At 41.1% G+C, this 12,580-nt stretch overlaps 1 protein-coding gene across 11 annotated transcripts in view; it reads right to left on the bottom strand.

Moving 5' to 3' along the window:
* brsk2a (BR serine/threonine kinase 2a) overlaps positions 1 to 12,580 on the bottom strand; it is a 198,626-nt gene that overhangs the window by 36,743 nt on the left and 149,303 nt on the right. For all 11 annotated transcript variants that reach the window (XM_061721480.1, XM_061721479.1, XM_061721473.1 and 8 more), the window contains exon 5: positions 7,154 to 7,270. In XM_061721480.1, the coding sequence (XP_061577464.1) occupies positions 7,154 to 7,270 (117 nt within the window). The remainder of the gene's footprint in view (positions 1 to 7,153; positions 7,271 to 12,580) is intronic.

A 12,580-nucleotide genomic window follows, 5' to 3' on the forward strand; every position in this document is an offset into this window, starting at 1 on the left:
TGCACTTAAACTAAATGGACGACTTGGTTCAACCTGACCTACCATATTAATTACCCATCGTGATCTGACAATACTCCAAGGACTTCTTCTAATGACAGGAATCTGACTTTTTCCACTCTTCAAAAGCCACATTTGGTCCAGCGGGGAAGAGGTCATGTGACTGCAGAGAAACATCAATGACACTCGGCCCTCCTTGGTGTTCTTTTAATCTTCAAAATGTTGTAGCGAAGCTTTGAGATGAGAGTAGGCAAAAGGAGCCCAGAACTGAATGCTTGAGCAACATGTTTTACGCCTAAATTTCTATTACTGACACAAACGTCAAACTGGAACTCTCCATGATTTTGTCTGTCAGTCCTTCATTGTGAAATGCTGGTATATTGTTGCCGAACTCAAATATAAGACCCTGCTTCCAGCTTAATGAGTGGTAAGGAATGTTAGTGAAGTCCTTTTTGATTTTCTGACAGGGTCGACTGACTGGACTCTTGCGCTTGTTAAACAGTATATTCACCTTTATACTTAACTGGTTGGTTACTATGGTACCAGCTAATGGGGATTCTTAATAAACTAACTAATAAACCTTTAATGAAGCTGCTTTTCTGTCTCACATTGAACAAATCTCGATGTTTGGATTTTGTCCTGTTTTAGTGCTTCTCTTTACATGTCTTTGATATAATTAATAATAAGTTAAACATGATTTAAACCGCTCTGCAGGTACTTACAGTAGAAGCCTTCAGCATGAATGTAATTTGACATGAAAAAAAAGCTCCTAATTGCTTGAACTACTGACACTCACCAGCTCCAATGTTTCTTATGATTACACTGCTCCCTCATAAGCCATGCTCTACCGAGACACAGCCAAGTGAACAGGCTGCAAATAGATTAGACTGAAATGGACACAAGTAAATCCTATCTCTGAGATAATGAATACACATTTGACTAAATTTGATTTTGGAGTTACACCTCCAGTCAAAGCTTGGACACACTTTCCCATTCAAATGGGAAAAAGTTGTCCATGAAACGATGTAACATCAGTCCTCTCACTATTTGTCGAAGTTCATTTAATAGGGAAGTAGGTAATGTTTATTTATAGAGCACTTTTTCTCAGACATCAGTCTCAATCATCTCATCGTAAATCCTTGCCCAAAATTCGAACCAACGCAAAAAAATATTCAGATGTTCGTACGCCCAAATCGCGCGCACGTTTCATGTAAACATCACAAGCAACGTGAAATTGAACGTGGAGAGCACGACACTCTTCCCTGTCTCCTCCCTCAAGTACATCAATTTGAATATGATAATGAGGATAACTTAAAACCGCTTATCCAAACAAGGAATTGAATTTAATTCTCCTTGCGAAATTCTTTATCCACACATCTAATGCCTGAGATATACTTGCAGTTCAGACCGTGTACGCATCATGGCCTCCATGCGTAGTCTGCGTTCATTTGACGTGTCGATGTGCACGTTCTCAAGAAGACACTGAACGCGTACGCGACCTACAGTTCTTGCTCTGGCCGCGAGTGGCGCTGGTCCCGGTCAGATACCAGCTGGCCACAAGTGACGACACGGAGGTCGCTGGCGCCGTTTCCTTTGCCGAGATCGCAACCAAAGCAATGTTTTAATCTCCTACATCTTCCAATGGTGTCATGTAAACTTGTTTGGTGTTCTAATCTGCTACTGCTACTACCTCTACTACTAAATATTTAATCACTTTTCCAACTGTTGCTCTGCTTACTGCCCCCTATCGGTCACCGCCGGTACGACGCGCTCTCCTCGCGTACTACGTGAGCAACGTTGCGGTTGGTGGTGCACTCGAACGGACGCAAACGCAAGCACCAACAGCAAGTATATCTAAGCCTTAAATGGAGGAAAATGAAACCCCTCTTCTCTGTGTTTAAAAAAGACCTTGTGGACAATCATCTCAATGCTTTGAAAATAATGAGGAAAATGGCATTGTCCATCCTCAGGACATATTAAGTGTGGTTCTACACACAATTCATTATTAAATGCAGCATGTTGTCCTTCATGCAACTATGACGGTTCAGGGATTGTGGCCACTTTAAATGTGGTCATGACGTTGAGCTCCATGCGGTATTAGCTGCTGGACAGCTCCATTTTGTAGTTTCAGTGTTCTGAGGTTTTCCAATAAATAACACACATTTTCGAATGGGAAATTGTCTCCGCGTTTTTCTGCAATTCCCACACTGGTGTCCCCAACGTTTGTCTGCTGGACGTATCCAGAGACACGACCATGTCTACGAACGCTGTTACCCTCAAACTCCCCGAATTCTGGGAATTGTCGGCATCTGCATGGTTCGCCCAGACTGAAGCGCAGTTCGCGTTGCGTGAGATCACCGCGGATACGACGAAATACTACTACGTTGTGTCGGCTCTCGGAAATTCAACTGCATCCAGAGTGGTGAGCCTTCTTAAAAATCCCCCGGCAACGGATAAATATATAGCGCTCAAATCCCACCTGTTGAAGACGTTTTAACTGTCGGATGCTGAGAGAGCCAGCAGGCTTTTCTCCCTTCAGGGACTGGGTGACAGCAAGCCGTCCGAGCTCATGGACCGTATGCTTGACCTCCTGGGTGAACACAGACCGGATTTTCTTTTCACCCAACTTTTTCTGCGTCAGCTGCCCTCCCAAGTTAGGGCTGCACTGGCCAACACCGCGATCACTGACTGTCGGAAACTGGCCGAGGAGGCTGATACGTTTTTTCTGGCGAGTCAGGGAGTTTGTGGCTCCGTTTCTCCCCGCGCAGCCCGCTCCGGTGACGCGGGACGAGTCTGCGCTCGTTGCTGCGGCCGCTTCTCGCCGGCAACACTCTTCTGCTCCACAACAAGTTGGCTTGTGTTTTTATCACACGAAGTTTGGATCCAAGGCTACCAAATGCCGTTCGCCGTGCAGTTTCAGCGGGCCGGGAAACGCCCGGGCCAGCGCTCAGTAGTGGCCATGAGCGCCTTATGTTAATTAGAATTTTTAATGTTTTGTTTATCTTCTATGTGCCTTGTGTAATTAAGTTAATTGTCATGGTTTCTATGCCTTATTGTATGTAAACGATACATTTTAAATAAAAAAAAAACAATAAAAAACAAGGAATTGGACATCGACCGTGAGCTCGGGACACTACTGACCGCATTGCATTGTGGGTGTTGTTCTTTGCTTTTTATTGCGTTCCTTGAGGGGTTTAGGGTTTACTGTGTTTGTACGGGTCTGTGAATGTTTATGTTGCGTAACTGTATCATTACTAGTGTTCCATTTTCACTTCTCCTCTCCGCTACTCACCCCCCTCCCCCCAGGCCTGTCCAGCTACAATGGGAGTCTACCAGCGTAGCTAACCACGCCCACACACAGGGACAGCCAATCAGCGTCCACTTCAAGGTGGGACTGACTGTCGTTTTCCACCCACAACTCAAGCACAAGAAGCCCACGGCACAAACACATACTTTCAAAATGAAGGCAATTAATAAACAGCAATTAACACACTAATTTGACAACCCTAATTATTACACTTTTTTTTAATCAACACCATAACTGAAGGTGGAGGGAGAATGACAGCACTCCACGTTCCAGTTTATTTTGTATAGAAAATAAAACTGTTGGCCAAATATACATGTTTTCTGCATATAACATGCAGAGGATGCTTTCACCACTCTCGTGTATAAACAATGTAATCAGCATGGGCTTATATTTAAGCCCTGAGGCAACACAATCAGATCCCTCTCCACTTCAGAAATAAAGAAAAGTTGTGTCAATGTGGAAATGTGAAAAATAAGTGTTGCTGCACATCGAAGCAACCGGATGAGGACCGGCCTTCACCATTGGATAAACCCTTTGTGGAGTCATGCAACACCTGCAGCCTACTCGATATAAGACTTTGAATGTAGCCTAAACATTCAATAAAAACTGTATTCATATAATGCTGAGTCACATCAATTCGCAAACAAACTTTCAGTGACATGTTCATTTTATTTAAAAAAAACAACATTAGGGAGCCGGTTATTTGCTGTAACCTCCATCAGCTGATGATCCAGTTTTCATCCTGGACCAGTAGGTCAGCATCATCCCTGAAGACTCGCTCCCTCCAAACTCTTTAATGCCTTCTAGTTGTCCCAAAGCTTCCACCGTTACGTAATCACCGCAACTTTACGCAGTCATTTATAGGAAATGCATATAATAGTCTAACCTTGTAATTTCATAACTAATCTCATGTGACTTGTTCTTAATACAATTACAAATATATTTTTAATCTCAGTGAGGATGAGAATTCATCTGATTTCATGTGATGGATCTGTGTTCCTCAACCGATCATTGACGTGTTAAAATCTTCACGTGACACAGAGAAAACTTATCAGTTTACTTTGGATTTAGCTTGTAGCAATCACTTTAAGGCATTTCTGTGGGAAAATTAGGTGTTTTTTTTCCTTATTTGGGTGTAAACCATACATGTTCCAATGGGAAACTTTTTTCAAATTGCTCTTTACTTCAGAAGATCTAGCAGAACATATTTTGGTAGATAAAAGCGAATATCACTACTTTATTGTTGGGCACCGTCAATTGACAACATTTGCGTGGCCAGTACGACCATTTTTATGCCATGTCGGAAATGTGTGTGCCGGTACGCACAAACCCACGCAAACCCCGAGGTGCGACTGATTGGAAGGATCTGTCTTCCCAAGACCTAAATCGAGTGCAGGGAACCATTAACAACTTATTTCTGAATTTAACTGGAAGCCAATCAAGAAACTTTAAAAGTTGGGTTACATGAACTCCTCTGTTCCTGTGGGTCAGAAGCCTCGCAGCAGATCTGAAACACCTGCAGACGAGCCATCTCCTTCTGTTTCCGTGAAGACACAAAAACATGGTTTATCATCTGTAACTCATCCTCAGACACCACTGCTTTGAGTTTAGAAATGTTCCTCAATTGAAAAAAACTATTCCTTAGAAATGCAAAACATCACTCCAAAAAAACTATTAAAGCTTGACTTTACAGATGCAGTTGAATCCCTGTAATAGCACTTTCTGGGGAGACGATGAGTGTCTGTTTTGTCTGAGCTGTCGGTAGTTCTCACTTAACCACTGCTTTACTCCAATTTCTCAATATAATGACACTGAAACTGCACTAATAAAAGCAAGAGAGAGGAAATACATTTCAGGTGTGAGTTCAGCAAATATTGTAACAATACGACCCAAGATGCTGCTGTGAGTGTTTGACCCAACAATGTGAAGGGAGATTCTGAAGAGCTCTCTTAAAGAGAAGGGAGGGCAGCCAGGCCAGAACCAATGGTAAGCACTGAAGGGAGTTATTCTCGGCCACAGGGGCGTTGAAGAGACAAGAGGCAAACAGTTTCAGAAAAAGAAAGGGAAATATTTATGCAAGCATGAAAGCATATGCCTTCTAACAGACCCATGCAGTGTATCTTTAGTATATTGCACAAAATATGCAGTTCTACAAACCCAGAGGATGTGAATTACCGTAGAACCAGTGAAAGAAGCCTCAGTAATGGGCCGACGATACTAAGAGGTAAAGCCCCTGTTCATGGAAATTCATGTTTTGGAAATAAATTTGACCAGATCATTGCTGGATATAAGCTAATTTGGTTTTTATGAATAGGTACAACAAAAACAATCAGTGCCTCAATGAACTCCCAGCTGAGCTTGTTTAACAGAGGATAGGTTGTGCCGCATCCATGTTTGTACGTGCTCGTCAGGGCTTCTGCTCATTTATGCATTGTATAAGCGCGCATGTATTCATGTACTGGATGTTCTCAGGCTCCCCCGTCTCTACCTGAGGCAAGTTTCATCTCCACTGAGCTCCATTACCCAAAGCAAATGGAATACATTTGTGTCAGTCTGTTGCATGGAGAGAGCGGACCCAGATAAATGTGTTTAATTAAAAAGTGTCATATCTGCACTTAGAGATGGGACAGCCAGAAGAGCATGAATAATCAATAGCTACAGTGACGCTGTATGGCACATGCATTAGGCACCAGCAGAGGCACACGCACACACACACACACACGCACACGCACACACGCACACACACACACACACACACACACACACACACACACAGTGTCTATACATTTCTCAGATATGCAGGCAAACAGAATGATGATTAGGGGAAAGGGGGAAAAAAAGGCTTTTATTATGCACGCCTATGTTTATGCAGGAGAGCTCCATGTTTCCACCTGCAACAAGTGCCTTTTAACACTTTGAAAATGGATCCAAGCAAACACACAAGAGCACATTCACTGCGCTTGAATTGTATAAAAGTACAAGTTAGTGTGGCAGCAGAATGCACTTTAGTACAGATAGATTCGGTCCTACACGTAAAACCTAGGATTTTTCTAGGAATTGGCTATCCTTCATTGTGGTCTTTGCTGTCGGACGATGACTCAGTTTTGCTCTAATTCAAATGCACAGACATCACATACAGTTGGCCTGATCTTTACCAATGAGTCATGAAAGCTTAGGTATTAGGTATTAGTGCGCACAAGAATTACACAACAGCATAAGCTGGATGTATGCGTCTGCATAAACGAGCGTGCCTATGTAGAGGGGGTGTCAGAGATGGACACGGAGAAAGAACCAACCAGGGAGAGGACAAATGATTTCAGAGGTCGGAGAAAAACTAAGCCTTGCCTGGATGATGTGAACATGTGCAGTTTCTGAATTGAATTTATGTGTAATTTGAGTTGCAGTTGATTAGTAGGTTTAATGGGGAGAGAGTCACTGAGCTGGGGACAGATGTCACAGGGCATGTCTGCCTCCAAGCCCTGTGTAAAGAGTGACACATAATGACCAAGCAAATACTCTTCCTGAGACATCAACATTAAAAACAGATTACATTTACATTAGCAACAACAATGCTTCAGAAGCATCTCTCTACAAAAACCAACATGCAGTTAATATGCAAGTCGCTTCAAGATATCAGCAGTGCACAATATGGATGTTTGATGATGGCTTCACTCATCGCTCTATTGGATTTCTTCAGTGCTGAGACAGAAGCAGAAGACACCCCTCCCCTCCAACCGTGATATATTATCACCCTCAGCACATTTTTATAGCCCTCTAAATTTTGCCAGCAGTGAATATGAGTTAAGTAATGTAGTCAAAAGGAGGCATTTGAATATTTTGGATACTTACCCACAGCTGGTTTCCAACAGACTGTCTCCAACCTGAAGGGAGGCCATGCCAAAATCTGCTATCCTGATGTTGTTCTTTTCATCTAACAAGAGGTTCTCTGGCTTTAAATCCCTGTGACTGAAAAACAGTGAGATGCAAACCAGAGAAAGTTAAACCATGGAAATATTCACATTAGATTAGAAAAATGAAACCGAATAGATACAAATTAGGGTTTATTGAAAGTTCAAACTTTCACATTCATGCAGCATTCCTGGCTGTGAGGAACCCAGCATTTAAACACGCCACCATCCACCTTTCCCATCTCTGCAACTCTCTTTGATCTGTCCATGCTGAAAGTACAGAGTTCCCACCTCTGTGATGACACAAGGTATGACAGTCCCCTACTGTGAACTGTTCTCATTTTGTTTCCTCTCACTCTTCGTCCCTCACTCCCTTCTACTCATCTCACAGACAGCCACCAGCAAACTGGCTGAGAAAAGGGTGTCGGGGGGAGCCAGTCGCAGCAGCTGTCTTCATTAGCTGCCATTCATTACTACCGAACACAGCAAGGGGGATAATATCCAGCGGACATCATCTTCCTCTTTAAAAAGAACCACTAGGAGGAATAATTTTCTCATATTGCATAATGGTGCTGCTGAGTTGGGGGTTAAAATCTCAATTTTGATGAGTGACTGCTCAAAGATAAGTAGGGAGAGCATTTTATTGTGCATTTAAGATCTCTTCCAGGGTTGGGGGTTGTATTACATCATAGAGCAGTGCTCTTTTGAAGTCTGCCATAGCTGAATGCTCCTTATGACACCACACACAGGTATGTGTATGCACTAAAAACTCACCATATCTTTCATCTACATTTAAAGGAGTTTGCAAATGTTTAGATACAGTTTGAGTTAAGAAATTATGTTAATGTCAGTAGCTAAGGAAGTAAAATATTTCAAAATGTGACTTAAGCATTTCTTGAACACTTCAAGAATAACCCCCCCCTATTTTTTAAAGGTCTGAAACAACAAAATAACAAAGTGGACCCAAAGTTATAGTTTATACCAACTATGTGGTCAGTGCTTAGTTTCCTTCGGCATGTGTCACAGATTGTAAGTTTTTTTAGAGAATCTGTCACTTCATATTTGAGGAAGCTTCCTATTCTTTTCTGCGTAAGTGTTCCATTCCGGGGGTTTCCTCAGGCACCTTGTAAACAAGACCCCATTCAGACCTTGCATCATGACGAGTCCTAGGAGATTACAAGCAGCCAACGCTAACGCTTGGTCTGAACCCATTCCAGGACAGAATGAGGTCTGGTCGATGGTGCTCTGGGACACTTGTGTCTACATTTACCTGATGGTCTGAACAACAGCAAAAAACAACAACATCCTGGTACTGATTCATAGGTCATTAGTTCAGGTGATGACTTATTGATTTTGTATATGATTGATTTTAATAAAGGTCTTTTCATTGTGGCAGATCTTATTTGTTTGGTCATTTCCGACTTCTTCTGTGTTTAACTGCATATAGAGTGGGAATGTGTCACCAAGATGTATTTCAACAGATATTTTACTGTGAGGTTCCGCGCTCTAAGCACTGGCCACCTGTGAGCGGTTATCGCCGGATCCATTCTAAAATAGGGTTTAACCGGGACCTAAAGCGGGTATTATGCCTCATTTCCACTTACCCTGCATCGATCCATATTGAATATGAATCATGAGCAAGGAAGTACGGTTCAATACGGATGGGTGGACTCAATATTATGTTGCTAACTTGTTGCTGGCATGGGAAAGAAACTTATTCGGTAACACTTTACTTGAATGTGTTGTCATAAGACTGTCATGATGCTGTCATAATCATGACATAACATCTTTCATGACACATTATGAATGCTTATGACAGTCGTCAGTAAGTGTCATTAAGTGTCATTTGGTAAATGATGTCACTTTTAATCTCAAACAATGTCAACTTGGCATTAAAAGTGACATCATTTACCGAATGACACTTAATGACGACTGTCATAAGCATTCATAATGTGTCATGAAAGGTGTCATGTCATGATTATGACAGCATCATGACAGTCTTATGACAACACATTCAAGTAAAGTGTTATCACTTATTCTGTAGTTTCTAACACCAACAACTACACATTTTCAGCTTGTACAATTTCGCCAGTCCACAGAATCTTTTTTCAAAATACATCCTCTTTGTAAAGGTGTTCAAATGCTAACCTTTGATGTGAAGAGGAAGGTTTTTTTGTCATGTCTGTTCCGTGAAAGCTAAATTCAGATTAGTGTTGATGGGCAGTAGAACAGCGCACCACTTCTTCAGAGCCTGCTTCATCTTCAAGACGAGCGTCTGAAGTAAAAAAGGGCTTGTCATCTTATGAACAGATCTGACAGATACAATAGACTAAATGTTTTTTTTTCTTTTTTGTAGTCTTTATGAGTTCAGTTTGACATCCATCATTCTTTAGAAAATTCTTTTCAGAACTTTCTCCTGCTTTAGGCATCAATTGAATACAGGTTTCAGACTAGATGTGTAGATGGCTGCTGATTGTTTGGCCAACAAAGGTCTCAATTGGGCTGACTAAACCAGTCTGGAAAAAGACACTGAATTAAATCTAGGAAAAATAAAAAACAAAAAACTTAACATGTCATTAAAATGCTTTCAGCTTTTTTATTTGTTTTTAGCTTTACAACTCCAAAATCAGTTCACCTGATAAACTTTTTAAATGTCAGCATACTAGCTTTGCCTCCTTTTTTTGTGTGGGTGGCGGTGAGTTGGTGCCAGCTTGTCAGGATGTCATCAGCCATTCTTTCATCTCCTCTTTATCCTAATAATTTTGTTCTATCCCATAACGAGTAAGAGGATACAAACAATAGCTGAATGTGTCTGGCTTTGAAGAAAGCTTTATCACAGTGGACGTTTAACCTTAGATGACATCAGTTGTTGAACAGCTCGTTTCCTGTCTTCAGGGAATAATTGTCAGCGCGTTTGTTATTGCGATGGCAGTCACTGTGATCCCTGCGATAACTGAAATATAACATAGCATCTAAAACAGTTCTCCTCAGGCTACATGCTCTTTCAGTTTACACTACCATCATTTGACACTGGTGTCAGCAGCCTAAGAGTTTTTACTAATACTGTCAAAACACACGAGAAAGGAGGCAACGTTTTCTGATCTGCCGGAGGGCCACCAGATACGTCTGCCTCTACTTCCACCAGGTTGCTGCTATATACAAAGGTGTTCAACAGTCCTAGGTATATAATACTTAAAGAAAATTAAACATATTTTGAAAGCAAAATCCTTTACACGGGTAAGAATTCCAACAAGAAAAAGAGTCAAAGTCACAACGAGAGCAAGATGCCTTGCCTCGAGTTTGATCAATATTTTGGTGTAATTTCCCTCAAAAGCAACAAAAATGTTATTTATTTTTGTGTCAGCATTCAAACATTTTCCATTGGACATCCTGGCGAACCAAAGGATCACAATTTAGAGACACAAAGCCTCTGTAGAGCCATATGTTGTGTGGAAGTTAATTGTGAAATGTGCATGCAAAAGCATGTTGTTAAATAACAGATTTATGAACACAATATGTCCTGTAAACACTGCGTTCTCTCAGAGCTATCGTATTTAAAGCACAAAAGAGCCGACACTGGAAATGCTGACCCACGAAAGATTAATAAAAAAAAATAAAAAAAGGCTATAGTATCTCTAGCCAGTGGCAGCATTATAGTAATATTTTATTTATAGTCCAGACCCTCACATCTGTAATAGGATTTTAAACGGCCTTTCTGACTCATCAGCCATAATTTTACTACAGATTTCTTGCTCTCATAAAGGGCCTTGTAGCAACCATGTCTGATGGGCTTTGCAGTCGTGTATGCAATTACACAAATTCAATAGCTGCAATAAACGCAAAAGTAATAGCAGCCTTTCTTTCAAAATACTGGTGGTGTGTGCCACTGAGAGGATACGTGCGTCTACAGACGTGCATGTTATGTGAGGAACGTTTACACTGGGGGTTGTTACTCGTGACACATGCAAACACCAGTCTCTAAGTTGGTTGCAATCGTTTGCACATATTTTGTCATGTTTTACACAAGCTTGTCATGACTCTCTCCTCCGAAGGTTCACATCCACACAACTTCATGGTATTAAGCTATTTTATATGGAAAATATGCTTTTCTCATAGTGACACGTTTGACAATCATGTCTTAAAATGGCTTCTCGTTAAGCCTGCTTTCACACCGAGATATGTGACACTAATTATCTTTGCTGGAATACTTCAAACTAACACTAATGGCCCAAATGCATCCTTCTGACATTAAAGTGCAAGAGAAAACACTCACACCTGGCTCTGTATTTTTCATGGAGAACCAAAACTATCCTGGTATCACTACTGACATCCTGAGTGGGTTTTGTAACCATCGTTGTGATCTGAAAGGCTGCCATTTGGGCCTCAAGCACATCGCTGTGCCAATCTCATTCCCATTCTCTTTTTCCTTACAGACTTTTTTGAGCTTATGTTGACCCATTTAGAAAAAAGATCATACCAAGTGCATCCACAAAAAAAAGAAGCTTTGGGGCAGTGGAAGACAGCGCTCTGCTGACTTTAACATGCTAGGCACAACTGCTCACTTGCTGATGGGGTTAATTAAGCACTAAGTGCACGAGAGATGAAAATGAGAAAATGGTCTTTATGGTAATAGAGATACTGTACATTTGAGCACTAAGCCAATGGCTGTTGAATATTTTTAGATTTTTGTTGAAATATTATACGGTTGTGTTTGCTTGTTTTTTGTTAACAACAGTCAAAGCTTGTAAGAAAAACTACACTAAAGATTAATAGATGGAAATGGATTACATGTCCTACTGACTCGGTAGATACAGGATAACAGAAATTGACATTTCTATAGACTTTAACTGAGTTATTCTTGGGTCAATATATCTACAGATTGTTTTTAACCTAAAAGGGAAAATGCATGAGAAAGGCCAGCACAGCCCACACCCCTTTCTGTTCTTTCAAAATCGCTCCCCTTGTCATGTAAGTCCAATTAAAAAACATAAAACACACACAGACCCACACAATGTCACAAATTAGAGCTCTGGCCAATCTGACAGTGTCCTACAGTGTCTGGAGCTGAGCGGATGATAATAGATATTATGGATTGGGTTCTCAGTGGATTGGGCTTACTTCCCACCAGCTGTATAGGATACCATCTATCTTGGTTTCTGTGGGGTTTTGAGGCCAGACTGCTGAAGTTGTAAGATATGCAGTAAGATATGCAGTGTTACTCACTTTCTTGTCAGGTATTTTAATGATATAACTGATCAGTGAACATATGGTCATGAAAAAAGAGAAATAAAAAAGAAAATATGGTCGCTTTCAAGTCTAAGGTTGTATATCTAAGGAAATCATAAAAGGCTATCAGCAAAAAAGATTC

This window comes from Cololabis saira, chromosome 5 (assembly GCF_033807715.1).
Source record: "Cololabis saira isolate AMF1-May2022 chromosome 5, fColSai1.1, whole genome shotgun sequence".
In the NCBI taxonomy this organism is placed as follows: domain Eukaryota; kingdom Metazoa; phylum Chordata; class Actinopteri; order Beloniformes; family Belonidae; genus Cololabis; species Cololabis saira.